At 49.6% G+C, this 18,361-nt stretch overlaps 2 protein-coding genes across 2 annotated transcripts; one reads left to right on the forward strand and one right to left on the reverse strand.

Annotated features, from left to right (window-relative positions):
- Positions 1 to 369: 369 nt before the first annotated feature.
- On the reverse strand, positions 370 to 5,555 carry LOC109741725 (uncharacterized). The gene is made up of 9 exons (XM_020300800.4): positions 4,916 to 5,555; positions 4,398 to 4,484; positions 3,902 to 4,288; positions 3,653 to 3,788; positions 3,350 to 3,512; positions 2,234 to 2,362; positions 1,299 to 1,493; positions 1,030 to 1,152; positions 370 to 929 (listed from the first exon to the last, which is right to left on the reverse strand). Exons 1-9 carry the CDS (start codon positions 5,181 to 5,183, stop codon positions 828 to 830), a joined length of 1,590 nt encoding a protein of 529 aa, XP_020156389.1. The 5' UTR covers positions 5,184 to 5,555; the 3' UTR covers positions 370 to 827.
- A 9,003-nt stretch (positions 5,556 to 14,558) lies between these two features.
- On the forward strand, positions 14,559 to 15,194 carry LOC141021614 (uncharacterized). Its single transcript, XM_073497455.1, has one exon. It carries the CDS (start codon positions 14,559 to 14,561, stop codon positions 15,192 to 15,194), a length of 636 nt encoding a protein of 211 aa, XP_073353556.1.
- The last annotated feature ends 3,167 nt before the right edge of the window (positions 15,195 to 18,361 follow it).

The raw sequence follows: 18,361 nt of genomic DNA on the forward strand, positions 1-18,361 counted from the left end.
ATTTGGTTGATGGCTAACTTTGTCATTGCTTTGCCATACTATTTTTTGCTGAACTTGTCTTCCATGGGTGTTTAAGTTCTTAGCCACACTTTAACTTGCCTAACAGAATTTTGCCACACCTTTCGCGTGTGTAGCATGTGGGTTTATTTCTCACAGAAAGAATATCGCCTTAGGTGTGCCTAAAACGAAACAACCACCTAAATTTGATCAAACTAGCCTAACTAACTTAAGGTGTGGCTGAGGGTGGTAATGCGTGGCTATGAACCAAACAGCCCCGTGGAGACGAGGGCAGACAAAGCTCGCTGGAGAGGGTTAAGGCTTCAGGCAACTTCCGAACCAACCAACTCAACAACCGTGCACGACAATGTGTTCCAGGCTTGCAGAACATGCTCCATTATTTTTCGTCTCATGTGAGGTCATGTGAGGTATGGGTTACACTTATACAACGCCTCCGGTGTTGACATTCCACACCATTGCAAGCAGCTCGCGTTCACCACAAATCCTCCTCATGTTCCAGGTGCGCCCGACCGAACCTATTTTTTTGTCGAGGCAGCGCATCGAAACCTACCATTCCACGGGCAAATTAGCCCTATTTACTAGCTCCAGAATCACGGGCAGCAACAACAGCAGAGGCAGTCAGAGCTCATGTAATGATATACAGATTTACATGCAGCCGCTCGCGCTTCTTACGGCGGTGACCGACGAGGAGCCCGCCTCGGGTTTCCTGGCCAGAAACCTCGAGGGGCCTCGCCGCGCCTTGGCATGATCAGGCCACCTCCCAGATCCCAAACAAACAATGGTTAGCGGGTCCTTGCAAGTCACCAACTTCAGGCACCATTTGTCATCAGTGGCTGATACTTTGCATAATCTATCCCGTTCAACCTAACACAGCACAAGACCTGCTCAGGCAGTTCTTCGGGTTTGTTTCCCTGCAGAATTGGAAAGAAGCAGGAACAGTAAATAAACTATCTTGCATATGGCAAAGTGAAAGGAGGTGTTAGCTCAGAAACAGTTATATGAGTGACATACCTGGATGGTTAGCCCAACATCTAGCATGCATATTTTTAGCCTGTCCAGGAATGTCTCGAAACCTTTCCTTGAGATGTAGCCAAATCTATGCATGTCAATGTCAACCTCAAAGTAGTTATCACCCTGCACAGAAAGATAAAATGCTTTCACGCTCCTTGTACAAGTAACAAAAGTACAGGACCTAATGGTATCTTATAGCATTGCACTTATTGCTCAGTGGCGCACTACCTAAGTGCTACTACTAGAAAGGTACTAAAAGAACAACTAACCAGGAAAAATTGATGCTGAGGTCTAGAAAGCACAGGCTTCTCGTTGTATGCATGCATTAGCTTCCTCTCTGCGGCACTTAAAGGAAGGTCCTCCAGATTAGCCACCCGTCCAAGTATCTTCAGCCGTTCCCGAAATGATATACTTGTTTCCATAGGAAATCCTTTTATTTTTTCTACATCATCATCAACCAACCTCTGTTTGGCAAGTCAAACAAGAAGAGTCACAATGTTGTCGACTTCTAAAAATAATTAGTACAGGAAAAAGACTGACTACATATAGTAATTCGCGAATGCTTTCAAATGCAAAAGTGCCTCTGCTAAAAATGCCAAAGGTGGCCATTAGCAGATTATCATTTATAAATTGAATTCCTGAATAAACCTCCTTTGCTGAAACCACATTTTATAAGGTCAACCATCAGCCAGCAATGCATGAAAATGTGTAGAATACACCTTTTATAGTTTTTATCTTGGATCAACTATAGAGTTTATGCCTATAAAGTTGACCCTACAGCCCATAACTTACAAGAAAATGCAGTGTATACCTTTTTACCTTCGTAAAATATAAAGGTTTTAGCTCTAGGCCTGAAATCGCCTTTCAGTTATCACTAAAGCTGGTATTCCCAGGTTTAAATGCAGGAAAAGTTTGTTCATCAACTTAAGAATATTCTATATTTCCTGAACAATATCATTCTAATTATTTTATCCATTTCAAACATCTAGAGAAGCTACTCACTGGGCATTGTACCAATTTTTCGCCACATTCACAAACTGATTAGAAAATGGCCATTCTCAACATAAGGATATTATACCAAACAAACAGCATCTGCACTACGGCATCCGAACTATCATCTTCATTACATATAGCTAACTTATATATACAGAACGTAAATAGTTGGCGAAGCTGTGAAATATATGAGAACCATCAAAAATCTTACTCTGATATTCTCTATGAATAAGGGTGAAAGCTCTTTTGAGTAACCTTCGGAAAGCCTAAAATACAAAACAAAGCTCATGCCTTCCCCATCGGTTTCATTCTGAAAGAGTGAAGCAGGATATAGTGGAACCTGATAAAAAATGCATAAAAGGCGACAATGTCAAACCACTGATTAAAATGTGACGGGGGCAAAGAATGTCAGTAGGAAAAAACACTCCAGTTAAGCAAAAATTGAAATTTATCAATCTTAATTACGCAACTGACAATTTACTGAACTACTGCAAGAGAATTCAGGCACGGTAATCTCTTTAGACACAGTTGAACAGGGGCTCTATCATGCCCGTTTGTATCATGGAACCTGATACTGGGAGCACTAACGACTCTTTGGAGCCTAGTTCAAAGCCATGTGGGGCGAAATTAAAGCTTGTTGATTTCTTTTGTAGGATGAACAAGACATTGCCTCTCATAATCAGGTTGCTTTTTTCTGAAGACAAAGCCACAGAACCTCCTTTCCCCGTTGGCCTCTACTTTTTATAGCAGTGTCCTTATCTTGAAAGTTAAAAGTATTCTTCGTGAACACACTGTCTCAGCTAGTAATCATCCAGGGGTCACATAAGCAACTGGTAGGAGGGGGAGTGGATGTACAAGCCCACTGCCCACCAACCAGGTTCAAGTCCTCTTCAACTTGAATTTGGCACATAGCCACATACTATTCTGCTACTTAATTAAATCAGTAACGGGTTCCTCTTTCTCCTAGGTATCCATCAAATGCAAATACCTAACATGTTGCAGCCTTTGTCAAATACAAATATACAATAACTTCTATCGTTTGTAATGCTACTATTTTATTATGTACAAACTGCACATCATATTAAAAGCATAATAACAGATAAACCCAAAAAGATGGCTCAAAGCATGTAAAACACACAGTTACATCTTCACATGTTTGTACCCAAACAAACAAGAGTTTTCACATGTAATTATTACAGAAACTAAGAAACACAAGAAAGGAACTGTGGGCAGAACCTTAGCTCTGAATCAGTGCATCAACAATGTTGTTAACTCTTGAGAATATATTTCGACAAATGTGTAACTGTTTAGCAGAGTCTTAACACACCTGTACATTGACCACCAAAAGAGGTGGGAGTTTGCTGGAGGTTTGAATATCAGGAAGCTTGACAAATCGAGATATATGATGGAGTTTTTGCGGCGATAAGTATACATCAACTCCAAATGGATAGTACGCCGCACAATTTTGAGCAAGCTCTTTCTTCTTATCCCTGAAGAATTTCAATCGAACCAAAGGTCAGTCACTTCCCAAAAGAATCCAGCCTTCCCAAATAAATGTGCATTGTGAAAATGAACAAGGTTGCTAGTACCGTAGTACGTACTATGAGAATAATCAGTGAATGATGTTTACCTGAGATAGTTAGATCCCCGGACTCTGAATGTACCAGGATCAATATGAGACCAGCTATTCAGCACTTTCTTTTCCAACAAACATAACTGTACTTGAGAACCTGCTAGAGGCCTTTCAAGGAAATCCTTTGTAGACACTGAACAAAACACAAATGTTTCTTTAGTAATTTAATTCATGATGCCAGTGTAATTGAGCTTTTAGGAAGAAGAAAAAACTATGTGACCCAGTGATTGATGAAGAATTGCTTACATAGTGTGGACGACGGGTTGGCTTCCCCAGACTTCTTCTTGAACGAGAGCTTCAACGAAGGCATCTTCATCGAATGAGTCGGGCTTGTGGAGAGCGCCCTCTTCTTCTCATTCACACCAACAGCAGAGGCCATACATGGCAAACAGTTATTTGGCAGGAGACCACAATTGTCCAGTATCCCTCCAGTATTTGGGCTAGCACCGCCTGAAACACTCACCCCATCCTCATGGCTAGCAGAGGGCCTCGCACCGTTCTCCAGATTCCCCTTGGGCAGCTCACTGGACCTTGGCTTCCTATGGTGGTGTTCAGCTCCATTGAAGCTCCCACCATTGGCGTCCCTCATACCCAATGCCGCTTCGTTCTCGAAGCCGTTGAGTGAAAAGGCATCTGCAGAGTAGACAAAAAAAGCTCAAATGCTCAACAGACTTGAAATCAACACATTGCGGCGTATAGCTAGGCAAGTACATTGCAGAGATATAATACGGAGAGTAGTTACCATCTTGCACGCTGTGGAAATCGTCCTCGCCGTCTGACTCGCTGATGGCGAAGGAGTCGTACCAGGCCTCCTCCATGCTCCCGGTCACTGCAGGAAAGGAAGTACCCCCGATTCAGCGTCAGGTGGGTGCCAATTCGGACTAGCGAGAGTACAATGCCATTGATTGGCGCAATAAACCGGCATGTGCTAACCAAAATAGTTAGCAGTACTGCCAATTACAGCGCGCAGTGATCCCACTCTATCTATCTACGGAACGAGGGCCGCGGCAGTGAAATTCAATAAGCGATCGATTCATAAAAAAAAGAAGTCCCCGGCCGTGGCTAGATTAGATAGATGCGCACGATGCCGAGACGCAGTAATTTAATCCCCAACAAGGACGGACGCGCGCAATCTCACGTCCCCATGGTCCCCTGGGCCGAGATCAATCAAATCTATCTATTCCCCAAACAAGCGCAGGCAGGAAAGGCGATTGGCGGAAAGGGAAGCAGCAGGGAGCGCATCCCACCCACCCTACCCACCTTGGAAGGCCGGGTTGCTGTAGGTCCGGCAGTCGCCGGAGGCCGATGCGGCGGCAGCGGCGGCGGCGGGGTTGGAGGGGTCGGGGGGCCCCTCGGCCTCCTGGATGGTCTCCATGGAGGCGGCGCGCGAGGGCGCCTTCCTCCGGCCCTTGCCCCCGCGGCGGCGGCGCCTGCGCGAGGAGGCCCCCCCGGCCCGCGCCGCCTCGCCGGAGCGCGGCGTGCTGGGCTTCCCCACGCACGCGCTCGGCCGCGACACGCACGTGCCCATGCCCGCCCGAGCCGGGGCCCCCCGTCGGCCGAGATCGGCGCGGGGAAGGTGGCTGGCGGGCGCGGCGCTGGGCCTCGTCCGCGTGGGGGTCGGGGTGGGGGTCGGGGCCGGGCTGGAGATCGGTGCGGTTGCGTGGGAGATTTTTGTTTTTATGGGCGGGCGGGCGGGCGAGCGAACTCTGTGGCTGTGGTGGTGGAGGGAGGGGGGAGGGAGGTGGTGGTGGTGATGGAGGAGGAACAGGGAGGCGCTGGCTGCGGTGTGCCTGCGCGTGTGTGCGGGGCGGGCGGGCGGGCTCGGCTTCCCACACGAGTGCTGCCGCTGCGGGGTGGTGGGGGAATGGAGATTTGTTGGAGGGGAGGCGCCGCGCTCCTGGACGCGGTCCTTGGTGGGTGCCCTGCTGCTTCCTTTTGTTCGTGGGTGGCTCGGCCTTTCTGGTTGGGTTTGGGTCCGGGTTCGGGTGGGGCCCGCGGCTTTTGCTTTTCTGGTGGGAGTTAGGGGCAGGCTTTTTCTCTGGGTGAGGGAGTGACGACCGACGTGCAATGTGCGTCGTGTAGGTGAGATTGGATTTGACGCCATGCGGTGGTTGTCCGGCGGCCGCGATGGACGAATTTGATCTCATCTTCATGCGCGGACACGTTCGGAATTTCGGATACACATTGATGTCCTCCCGTCTATGTTTGAATCGTCCGACACATGCGTATGATTGATTGATGGGATGAAGGGAGAAGAGAAGGGGAAAAAACGATACAGACATGTCCGGACATGTTCATATCCTCTTCATATATGGTGGGCTGAGTTTTAGGGTTTTTTTTTTTACGGATAGTCTGAACATACGGTTCGTGTCGAAGATCTCAGTCGAAGGAGCATTTAGTGTCTTGATATCGTCCCGACTGTTCGGCCAGACAAGGGGATGCTCTAAGGGTAAAAAAAACGTATGCATACGTTGTGCAAGGTAAAAAGCCAACTCCCGGCCTGACCCTCCGTCGTGACGTCCAATGTTACACCGCACGGTGGCCGCACGAAGAGTGCGTTGACCATTGGGGAAAAAACGAATTTCGCGCGTTGACCGTTGACTATATTTGCCAGATTTGGGACGAAGCATCCATCCGATCCAGGTGCACTGAACGCGTACCATGGTCCATGGGGGGCTTGTGGTCCTTCACCAATCACCATCCTGTTTCTTGCCAACATTTGGTACGATGCTACCGTCGGGTCTCCCTTTTACCTCTTGAAAAACTTGTTTCTCCTACTTAATCTTTTGGATCCACACGCCTTGCACGAAACTTAGTGGCTAATCCTGGAAAACGAGCGCGAACATAGTTTTCTTTTTTCTTAAGCTAGGAGACAATCTCTTTGTGTTAACTAGTAAATGTGTGCCTGCAATGCGCGTTGATATTAGGCGGTGTATTAATTTCGCGTAGATATTAGGTAAGATATTATTTGCGCATTAATTATGTAATTGACATTTATGTAAATATTTGGTATGATATTAATCTGCGCTAAACATGTTGAGTGCTCACCATTGAAACAATGTAGGTCGTTCGATTGACCTAGTTTGTGGCCGAGATTAGTAGGATCTGCCCCTTTGGATCTTTTTATACTGATGATTATGTGCTATATAGATATAGATAAAGATAAGATATGTTTTGGATCTTTTTATATTGGTGATATGGTATATAGATATAGATAGATATAGACAAATATAAGATACGTTTTGGATCTTTTTAGTATATTGATGATATGGTATATTGATATAGATAGATATAAGATATGTTCTTCAGATTTATAAATCAATGTTGGATATTGATGAAACTAATAACTCTATCATGCCAGAAGAGAGCACATCTTCCCCATGGGCACACGCTCGTGCATGTGCGGTCAGAACGCGTAGCAACTTCCATTGGAAGTTTCAAAAAATAACTAATAACCTTATCAGGATGATGTTCCCATTTTGCTTCCTTATGAAGCAACGTTTGTTTCCTTATTCAATTTTGCTTCCATATGACAAATTATGTTTTCGATTATGGTGAACTTTATTTGTAGTAACACTTAGTTTTGCTTCCTAACAAGAATACTTCTCTTTCGGTGGCCAATAAGATTATTCGAAGACAATCAGATGGTGTTTCCTTCTAGTATATGGTTTCCATTTCCCAACATAGTAGGGGGCTCATAACTCTAGCAAGATGAGATTTCACATCATCTAGTTTGCTTAGGAAGCAAAACTTATTACGTCATTCAATTTTGCTTCCATATGAAGAAATCGTGTTCCAAATGTGGTGAGTTTATTTCGAGTGACATTTGGTTTTGCTTTCTATCAAGGATATTTTTATTCCGTTGGCTAACAAGATCATTTGCAAGACAAATGAAGAGTCTTTCAATCTAGTGTTTTGTTTCCAACGTATAAAAGATGTGCTTTGAACGACCAAAGAATTGTTTCATTAGCATTAAATTGCGTACAATGAAAAAAAATGTTTCTATCAACATTGATTCTGAATGATTAAAGATTTTTCTCCCAAGTAAAACATTGCTTGCTTCCAATGTATAGAAGTATTTGTATTTATCAACACTGCTTCCAACAAAGAATATAATTTACTTCCAAAGAAAATAACTTTTTCCTACTAGAATTAGAATTTTGTTCGATGGAACTAGGATGCGTCACACAGCTAGGTTGTATCATTTGTGTGAAACACCACCGCGATAGTAGGGCGCATGCGCGGGGAAACACCAGCGGGACCATCGAAGCGTGTGTCTACCTTGTCAGCGATGGTGAAGTCACGAGACACATTGACAAGATCATAGAATCACACGCTCTGGGTGACACATGCTTGAACATTGGCACCGCAAAATGCAGAGGAGTGTTTGCAGGGAGGAGAGCGTCAATCGGATCGAAGGAACGATAGTGAGAACAATGTATGACGTTGACGAGGAACAATTAGGGCTCATCGACGGCCTACAACAAGAACCTCCCTGCTTGTGGGCAATCACTATACAGTGGTAAACCACCTGCTTGTGTTTCTCCATCAGCCACAAATTAGGAGGAACATAGAACGTTGTGGAGCAATTTGTTGAAAAAAAGTGTGTAAACCATGCTGGCCGCCTATTTAGATGGTCAAACATGTGTTGTGTTTATTTATTGAGAAAAGTATGTTTTTCGTCCCTCAAGTTTCCAAAAAGTGCAGACTTCGTCCTTCAACTTTTTTTGGTCTACTTTTGGTCCCTCAAGTTTCAAAACCGGTCAAGTTTCGTCCGAATTCCGGTTTCGCTAGAAAACAGGACACGTGGCGTGGTATTCTCTTTCCCCTCACTTGCCACGTCAGACCCGCCGTTGGGTCAAACAGACGGCCCGAGCGACGTCGTCAGCTCACTCTCCCCCTTGCGCTCTTCTTTTCCTCTTCTCTCTCTCCGTCCCGACCTCGTCGTCGCCTTGCCCGGCATCGTCGCCTTGCTCGCCGCCAGCGCCTTGTTCCCCTTCCCCGCCGGCGCCATGCGAACTCGCGAGGAGATCCTTGGGTGGATGAGTGAGCGTTCTCGTCGTCGCCGGTGTATACAGATCGGCGCCGCCGTCCCTGGCTCCGACGCCAACGCCGACCACCACGCCAAATCGGGATCCGCCGCCGCCAAGCCTAGGTTTGGGAGAGAGGTCACAGAGGAAAGGGAAAGGGGGAGAGTGAGCTGACGGCGTCGCGCGGGCGGTTTGTTTGACCCAACGGCGGGTCGGACGTGGCAAGTGAGGGGAGAGAGAATACCACGCCACGTGTCCTGTTTTCTAGCGAAACCGGAATTCGGACGAAACTTGACCGGTTTTGGAACTTGAGGGACCAAAAGTAGACCAAAAAAAGTTGAAGGACGAAGTCTGCACTTTTTGGGAACTTGAGGGACGAAAAACATACTTTTCTCTTATTTATTTAGAACATTCAAACAGGGCATTCTCCTATGCGTCGTCGCATGCATCTTATCTCCTCCATCGTTGGATTTCCCAATCTAGTGTCTCGTCCAATCGGATTTCATATCACGCCTGGGCAATGTCTTCAAGCTCATGGGCAAGATGTCCTAAATGGTTGCCTATTTAGATATCTTAAAGTTGGTCCGCGGTATATGTTATACCACTTAGGCTCGGGATGGGAGTTGAACCCATAGCACTTGAACTTTGCTTTTATTCGCGCGCTTCCAAAAACTTGTGAATAACAAAAAGTAAGAATGCAAATTCTGTCGGCTTAAACTCTCGAAGGTGCTCATAGAGATATGTAGTGCATCCATAGAAACTAGTCATGTATGTGAGCGCCCGCATTTATACTATATTTATCAAAAAAAAATATAAAGATTGCACCACCACGCAAGTTCTACCCTTTACGATTTTGAGTTCTGTTTGATTGTATAACACAAGAAAAACACAATGAGTTGATAGTAGACTTTTATACGAGAATCCTTGGGAAATATGTTTAATCCTACAAATGAAACACTACATAAAGAAAAAGAACCTCTAAAAATCATGTATAACTCATTTGAATCTTGTCTTGAATCAAAGAGACATGGCGTGTCCACTCGCTGGCTAATCCGATGGATCATGGATTGATGTAGTATTTGTGAAGGCAAAAAAAGGGCAAAGGATGCTGGAGAGGTTAAAGTGACGAAGTGACAGATGAGACGAGGCACACGCCTTAAATTAAATGTTTCCTTGTTCTGAAGGCTGTCTCTCCTGGGAACCTTTCCTGGTGTACGTGGAGGCAAAATTTCATGTTTTAACCCTTTTTTGAAAGGTAATTCAGATAACAAGCACGTATGAGGATCCAGTGAGCTGAGCTGCTAGGAGGCGAGTGCACTCCCGCTGTCCGCCGATCCGGCGCCGGCGGCCACAGAACACGCCGTGCTCCACGTGGATACGGCGTCCACCTTCCTGTCGTGCGCTGCTCCTAGCCACGGCAGCCACTTCCCACTGAGTGCTCCGCCGCGCCGCCATTAGGGTTTAGCTCACGAACTGCCTATAGCTCTGTCTCCTCACCGACTGGCCTCGAATCTCCGCTGTAAGTTCTTCCTGGCGTAAGTCTGAGCTGCAACCCCTCTCCGATTTGATGCATGCCTTCCCCTCTCCCTCCTTGATGCATGCCTTGCTCGCTTCTAGTCTGCCCTAGCTTCGCTGGCTGCTGGCTTTCGCTCGCTTCTTGTGGGGCTCCATGGTTGGTCTCTGCTTCGAGGATGCCATGCTGGCCAAGTATGGCTGCGGGACTGTCGAGGCGGTGGCGGGTCGCAGCCGCCCCGCCGGTGTGCTGGCCACCGTTCTCAACGAAGGTGTTTCGTTCTCCCCTGCGTTCTTTGCCTCGCTCCTGGTTAGCTGGTTCGAAGGCCACGCCAACGGCTACCGGGTCAGCCGTCATCAGCGTGGTTTTTTTCTTTTCCATGTTGCGCATGAGTGCATTGCCAAAGAGATAGTGCTCCGCGATTGCTGGAGGTCCGGCATCATTTTTGTTAAGATGTCGCTTTCCAGCTCGGCCCCTTCTGCTCGTCCGCTTGCCATGCATGCGTCTGAGCTCGTGCCGTGTTCACGCCATGATGCTTGGCTCGCCAACTCTTTGCTGCCGTCTCTACTTGGGCCCCGCCCTGGCTCCGCGCCTAGGCATCAGGGTAGCGATCGCTTGATTGCGTCCCTTTCGCATGCCCGGGTTTTCGGGGGAGGCAGCGCTTGTCTTCCCGCTGAGCTCTCGGCTGCATGCAGCAGCACGCCCGAGTGTAATCAATTGATTACCTCCAATAGCTCATTAACTCCGCTGGCGCCGCTGCCTTGTAGCCAATCCGCGGAAGATCGCCCTTTTGATCTTGCCGGATCGCATGGCAACGTTTCGGCTGACCGAGACGGCGTCCAGTAGGCTCCTCTGACCTTGAGCAGCCCCACGCCCTATAGAGACGCTTTGCTCTCTAATCCTGCCAAGGGTGCTTCTGCTCCTGCCTCGCGTGCGGCGCCTAATCTGCTTTTTAGATACGGGAAGCCCAGGGACCTGCACCGCCGTTGTTTCCGGTGTCTCTCGTGCTGTCACCGCAGGCGGGATTGCCGGGATCCGGCTGTTTGCTGGCTCTGCCGCGCCATCGGTCACCTCAGCTTCCAGTGCCCCTTGCGTTCCTTGCGCTCTGCCCCGTCCTCGTCTACAGCCTTATATACCACACCCCAGGCCGTCTCCTGCATAGACACCGCTGCCTCCGCCCCCTCGCTTGACCTGCTTCCTCTACACCTGGCTCCCAGCTCCCGCCCCGCCATGGAGCCGGTCGTGCTCGGTCGCCCCACCTAGCTCGATGTCCACTATCCCATGGTCTTCGACCAAAACTCCCTAGTCTGTTTGGTCAACATCTCCCCTCCTAGAGCTGCGTTCCTGCCATGGCTCCGGCGTGTTTTCCGGCAGCTGCTTGGCATCTCGGCGGTCCGTTTCGCTGGCTCTGCTGTGGGCACCGTCTTTGTGGTGTTCCAGCGGGAGTCTGAGCAGGCCCGCGCCATGCGCGCCAGCCCGCTGGAGGTTGGAAACCGCTTGGTTCACATCCTGCCGCATAATGCGGGCGACAACGCCTTCTCCTTCTCCTTCCGCCATGTGGTGAACCTTTCTCTGGAGAAGCTGCCCCTCGAGCTCTGGAACAGGCGGGCGTTGCGGCCAGCGTAGCCGGCTTCGCCAGCCTCTTCAGGGTTGAGCATGCCTGTCTGCATGGCAGCGAGTTTTCAAGCATCTTCGTGCTGGTCAAGGTGGAGGCCCTCCAGCACATCCCGCACCACCTGACGTTCCACCGCATTGATGGCGCCGGCATCTACGCCGACGTCGTTATCAATGAGGTCTGGGACGTCGCTTGTTCGCTTGGTGCCCCTTCTGCTCCGCCCCGTCCTGCTGGCCGAGTCGACGGCGAGATCGGTGAGCTCCGTCCGCTTGCTCCCCCACGCCAAGGCCACGCTCATCCTCGGGCATCTGCATCGGGCTCTGGTCAGGCGGCGGATGGCCTTGGCATGGCGGACAGAGCCTTCAGGGCCTTTCTGCACCCGCATCTCGCCTCTGTTGGAGACTGCATGGCGATGCTGAAGATCTCCTTTAAGCCCAAGCTCACCAAGGGTGCGGTTTTCTCCCTCCCCACGGCGGCGCAGATCGGGCATGAAGACGAGGGCCGTCATTGCCTGCTCTCCTCGCTTTTGGCGGCGGACGTGCGCAAGCCGCGCGCCCCGGTCTCCTTCGACCCAGAGGCGATGACCTTCTCCTTCCAGTTAGAGCTCAGCAACTGCCGCTCTGCCTCCGGCGTCATGCCAGTAAACCCGATGGCGATGGATGACGGCTACTTCCCGTGCTTTGATTACCTCGCGGGTTTGCTCGCGCGGGAAAGCTGTCGCTCCCTGCTTTTCAAATTCTAGCCCAAGGTGGTGGATGGTGGGTTGTGTGCCCGTACGCTGCCGCTGCTGCCGGCCATCGAGTCCAAGTACCCGCCCAAGCCCAACGTGCCAGCAGGCCTGCTTCCTGCTGTTGGGCCTCCGCTATCCCTGGCTGGTGGTGACATCCCTCCTTTTGAGTCTCTTTTCCCGGGCCAGGATCACATGCGGGCTCACCATATCCTCACGTCGCGGCCGGTGTGCACACGGCCTGCGGCCCATGTGCCGCGTCCAGAGCCTGGGGTGCTACCCATCGGATACTTGTCTCCGGTGGCGGCCACAGATCTCAGGCATGGGGCTTGCGCTGCGCTCCCCTCCCACATCGCAACGGCGTTCTGCAGCTGTCGCGAGCCGCCGCGTGAGCCCGAGGCTGGCGACCTCAATCGCTCCCTGCCTGCGCTCCCGCTTTTCCCTTCGCCTGCGCCCCTCATCGGTTTCTCGATCGGGCCGGCCGCGGCTGTCCAGGTGCAGGCTCTCGACCTCAACTTGGGGCCTGCATCTGGTCTAGCGGAGCAGGAGACCCGCACCCCCGGCTCCGATGGGCAGCTCCTCGGTGGCCAGCCCGTCCAGGCGCCGGTGGCTGCCTCTCCATCCCCCATCGCAGCCCCCGCATCCGTGCTGCGTACGACGGGGTCCGTCTGGGGTCGGTGGAGCGCGCCTCCAAGCGCAAGGCTGCTGCCTCTGCTTCTGCCTCCAGCGGTGGCTCCTCTGGCAGCCGCTCAAGTGCCTCTTCCTCGAGACGCAAGAAGGCCAAGGCAACAGCGGTGGCTGGTCTCTTGGAGTTGCCGCTGCTGAGCACGCCCGCGCCTCTGACCAGAGGCAAGCTCAAGCAAATTGCTATGCATTGTGACCTCAACGCCGATGCCATCCCGGACCAAGCCCGTGCACGCGAGCCAGCAAGTGCTTCTGCCAGTAACTCTGCTCCTGCCAGCCAGTGCGTCTCCAATGTTCTTGATGTGTAGTGCATGCTCCTTTAAGTGCCTTCTAATGCTACCTGTTTCAGCTTTGCTCTATGCTAAGTTAGTTCATCGTTCTACCTTTTATCCTATGATCTGCCTAGTTCTGCAGTTAGGTCCTGTCCAAGCTAGTTTGCTGCTGCTGTTATGTTCTTCTGTCAGTCTGTATCGAGTCCGCTTGCATCCCTCCTATGGGCTTCATGGTTTCAGTAGTTTGTTTCTGCTGAACATGCTTTTGGCTTTTCTCGTCTCCTCCATGGGTTGTACGCTCTTGCTTATATTATGAAGATTCTTATTTGGAACGTTCGTGGCCTCGGTGATGATGACAAATGTTCGCTAGTTCGTGATGTTCTAACCTCTTGCCGCCCTAGCATTGTGCGTTTGCAGGAGACAAAACTGCAAGATCTCACTCAGTCCAAGCTACGCAGTTTTCTTACCGCCAACCTTTCTAATCATGCGGCCTCTCCTTCTGATGGTGCCTCGGGGGGCATTCCTGTTTCCTGGGACTCAACCGTGGTGACTGGACAGCCAGTCTCAACACACAAGTACCATGTTAATGTCAGCTTTTCATCCACAACTACCAATGCTGTTTTCGTGCTCACATCAGTATATGCTCCCTGTCTAAATCGGGAGAGGCCTCTTTTCTTTGAAGCTATGAACAATATTGCTGTGCCAGCTGAGGCCCCGTGGATGCTTGCGGGCGATTTCAACATGTACCGGTTTGCTTATGAAAAGTCTCGAGGAAATATAAACTAGAGAGTCATGGAAACTTTCAATTCCTGGGTCAGGGATAACGGCCTGGACGATGTTCAGCTGGATAACAGAAATTTCACCTGGTCCAACAAGAGAAATGCCCCTACGTTGGCTCGGTTAGATCGTGTGTTGGAAAATGCTTTTTGGAATCTGGGTTTCTTGTAGACCACTGCCGCCGTCGTGCCAGCCACTACTTCTGACCACACACCCATTCTGGTCCAGTTCGATACTAATGCCATGAGAAGCAGCTTGTTTAGGATGGAGAACCACTGGCTAGCGATGGAGGAAACTAGAAGCATAATCATTGACAGTTGGACAAGGGGACACAGAACTATGTTTTCTTCAGCTTCTGTCATCAGTTTCAAGATGAGGAGAGTTAGAGCTGCCATCCGCGCTTGGAGCCGGAAGAAATCAAGTCTCAGAGTTTATATAGACAACAACAAGCATGTGGTGAATTTCCTGAATGCAGTCGAGGAAAGGCGCCCCCTTTCAACTCTCGAAGCTGTGCTTCGGGAGATCGCCTCTGCCAAGGCTGAGCAGCTAGTTTTATGGCTAACTGCTCTTTGGCGTCGTCGTGCCAAGATTCGTTGGTGCGTGTCTAGAGATGAGAACTGCCAATTCTTTCACGCTGCTGCTAATTGCCAGGCCCGCAGAAACAAAGTTAGGGTTCTTGTTCAAGATGGAGTGGAGATCTACCAGAACAACCTCAAGCTGGCCCTGGCTACTAGTTACTTCAAAAGTCTGCTGGGTCAGCCTGCGATGTCTTTGCCTACAGTTCAGCTCAGCTCCTTATATGCGCCAACGGACCTGACCGAGCTTGTGGCTGATTTTACTTGGGCAGAGATTGTGTCCGCAATCAATGGAGCCCCAAATAACAGGAGCCCTGGCCCGGACGACTTCACTAATGAGTTCTAGAAGGCCTTTAAGCACCTGATCAAGGATGATATTCTGAAATTCTTTGCTGATTTCCATGCAAACAATGTTTCGCTGGAAGGAATTAACATGGCCCATATCACTTTGCTGCCTAAGAAAGATACCCCGCTTGTTCTGGGCGACTACAGACCTATCTCCTTGGTTCACAGTATGCCCAAGTTGGTCTCTAAGGTCTTAACAAACAGGTTTCAACGCCGAATTCCGGATTTGGTGCACCCTTTGCAATCGGGCTTTTTGAAAGGTCGTTCGATCATTGAAAACTTTGCTCTAGCCACCGAGTTGGTTCAGACTGCTCACAAAAGAAAGCTGCCGGTTATCGCCTTAAAGCTGGACTTTCAAAAGGCCTTTGATAGTGTGAGTTGGAGCTGCCTTTTGCTGATCTTTCAAGCTCGAGGCTTCCCGCAGAGATGGACCCAATGGATTTCCTCCCTTTTATCCACTGGCAAATCGCGTGTTTTAATGAATGGTGAGCTTGGTGATGTTTTTTCTGCCAAGAAGGGCTTCCGTCAAGGGGATTCTCTCTCTCCCTACCTTTTCATCTTGGTTGCGGATGTGCTTCAACGCCTATGCTGCATGCATTTCCAGGCCGGCAGTTTGCTGCACCCCCTCGGTTCAGATGTTCTGTTTCCAGTTTTGCAATATGCGGATGACACTCTGCTCATCTTCGAGGGAAATTTACAACAAGCTCAGGTTATCAAAAATATTCTTTCTGCTTTCTCGGATTTCTCTGGTCTGCAAATAAACTTCCACAAAAGCACTTTGGTTCCGGTTTCAGTTGAGACCGACACTGCTTTGGAGTTTGCTCATCTTCTTGGCTGTCCAGTCTCCTCCTTCCCGTGCACGTACCTCGGCCTGCCTTTGTCTCTGAATAAGATTACACATGGTATGCTCCTACCAGTGATTCATAAAGTTGACAAGAGGCTGTCGGGCTGGCTAGCTACTTTTCTTTCCTGGGGAGGCAGGCTTACGCTAATCAACTCGATGCTTGCCGGCATTCCGAGCTACTTCATGACTTGATTCCCATGGCCAAAGGAGTCCATCAATAAGCTGGAGGGTTTGCTGCGCGCCTTCTTCTGGCAAGGGAAGAACAAAACCTCGGGCGGCCACTGTCTTGTGGCTTGGGACAGAGTTATCCAGTCACGGCGTGCGGGTGGCCTGGGAGTCAGGGATCTATCTGCTCACAACCAAGCTATGATGTGCAAATTTGTGGCCAAAGTTCTTCAGTTTTCAGACATACCCTGCTATCAATGGCTGGCCTCGCAATACTGTAGAAACAATCTACCCAGTGGCAACAGCTCGCGCGACACAGCTTTCTGGAGAGGTCTCAAAACTTACATTCCGCTGGTCTTGTTTTCCTCTCGCTGCTCACTTGGCTCCGGGGCTCTCGTTTCCTTTTGGCAAGATCAGTGGCTCGAGGTTGGAAGGCTGATGTTTGTGCTGCCAGTTTTATACTCTTTTGCCAAGGATAAGCTTTGTTCAATCCAGTCGCAAATAACTCAGGATGGTTGGGATATACAGCTGTACCCAAATCTCTCGCACACAGCGACACAAGAGTTGCAGGTCCTGCTTGATCTCATCGCAAATTTCACTCCGACCGATGCCAATGTTGATCACCGGGTCTCTTCTCTCTCTAGGAAGGAGCTTGCTACATGTTATTTCTACAAGATGCTCACCTTCCGGGGAATGCGATGTGCTTTTGAGCAGTGGATTTGGGACAAGATCATTCCTAACAAGCACAAGGTTTTCCTTTGGCTGGCTCTTTATGGGCGCTTAAACACAAGGGACAACATGTTCAAAAAAGGCTGGTCGGCGCTTGTCTCCAATGCTGCTTGTAATATCTGCCCTGCTGTGGAGTCCATTTATCATGTCGTTCTACGGTGTCGGTCTGCTGAGCATCTCTGGGGCAAGCTGCAGTTGAACTCGTTGGCTTGTGCTTCACCTGATCTCCTCTTTCTTTGAGCGCGTTTCCCAGCAGCCACTTCTCAAGAGAAAATGGAATGTCGCCCTTGCAGCATGCGTCGTCACTCTATGGCATGCTCGGAATGATCGCGTGTTCAACAGTGCTTCTTGGTTTGACCCATACACAAGGTTCTATGCTGCGGACTTACTTCGCCTTTGGCTGCACAGAGCTAAGCGGCAACAGGACAAGGACGATTTGAAGAATTGGGCGCTTTGTTTGTCCAACTAATTATGCTGTAATTTCCTGATGTTCTCCTTCCTTCTTTTCCTCTCCTCCCTGTCTTTTCGCACCTTGGTGCGTTTCTCTTGGTTCTTGTATTGGACTCTTTTGTCCCCCAGGCTATGGCCTGTTTTGAAATATATAAGGTAGAGCGATCTTTACCTTTTACTTTCAAAAAAAAAGTTAATTCAGATTTGACCCCAGTTTGAAAAAAATTCGGGATCTGACCCTTTTGCTACTGCCGGGCATCTTGGCGGTAGGATTGTACAACCTACCGCCAGCGTCTCTGGCGGTAGGACTTACCAGCACCGTCACGTCCGTTTAGTGTGAAAAAGACCCTACCGCCAAGGCTCTTGGCGGTAGCCCGTTATACCCTACCGCCATAGTCCTTGGCGGTAGGGGTCTGCACTAATGCCCAGCAACCTGCATGCATGCAGTCCATTCCGTCGAGTGTCATCTCATTTATATGCTATTGCGCTGCACTCACATGTAATATTTTAAGTATGTGTGGGCACCGTACCTAGTAGCTAGCTAGTTAGTGGCTAGGCAGGCATGTGGGCATGTACATGCTCCTAGTAGCTAGCTAGCTAGTGGCTAGGCAGGCCAACAGGCAAAGTAGGCTGTTAATAATCGCAACCAGCTGCATAGGTGATGCTACAGGACGAGCTGCCAGTCGCATGCACGTTTAGGTTGTGCTGCCTACCGCCAGGCTCTTTGGCGGTAGGATTGCACAGCCTACCGCCAAAGGCTCTGGCGGTAAGATATTTTTCACATTAAATCGGGATGACGGCGCAGTTAAGTCCTACCGCCAAGCTACATGACGGTAGGCAGTTATACCCTACCGCCAGACACTGTGGCGGTAGGAAAAATGATCAGATCCCGAAATTTTTATAAACTGGGGTCAGATCTGGTTTAACTTTCAAAAAAGTCAAAACACGAAATTTGGCCGTACGTGGACAGTGTCCACGGC

Source organism: Aegilops tauschii, chromosome 4, assembly GCF_002575655.3.
Source record: "Aegilops tauschii subsp. strangulata cultivar AL8/78 chromosome 4, Aet v6.0, whole genome shotgun sequence".
NCBI lineage: Eukaryota > Viridiplantae > Streptophyta > Magnoliopsida > Poales > Poaceae > Aegilops > Aegilops tauschii.

What these genes read in the sequence shown, in the direction of transcription:
- LOC109741725 (XM_020300800.4), bottom strand. Translation starts at nt 5,183, where the DNA reads ATGGGCACGTGCGTGTCGCGGCCGAGCGCGTGCGTGGGGAAGCCCAGC. An exon ending in CAGCAACCCGGCCTTCCAAG is followed by an intron (nt 4,485 to 4,915) that starts GTGGGTAGGGTG and finishes CCTTTCCTGCAG; the next exon opens with TGACCGGGAGCATGGAGGAG. An exon ending in TTTCCACAGCGTGCAAGATG is followed by an intron (nt 4,289 to 4,397) that starts GTAACTACTCTC and finishes TCTACTCTGCAG; the next exon opens with ATGCCTTTTCACTCAACGGC.
- LOC141021614 (XM_073497455.1), top strand. Translation starts at nt 14,559, where the DNA reads ATGGAGGAAACTAGAAGCATAATCATTGACAGTTGGACAAGGGGACAC.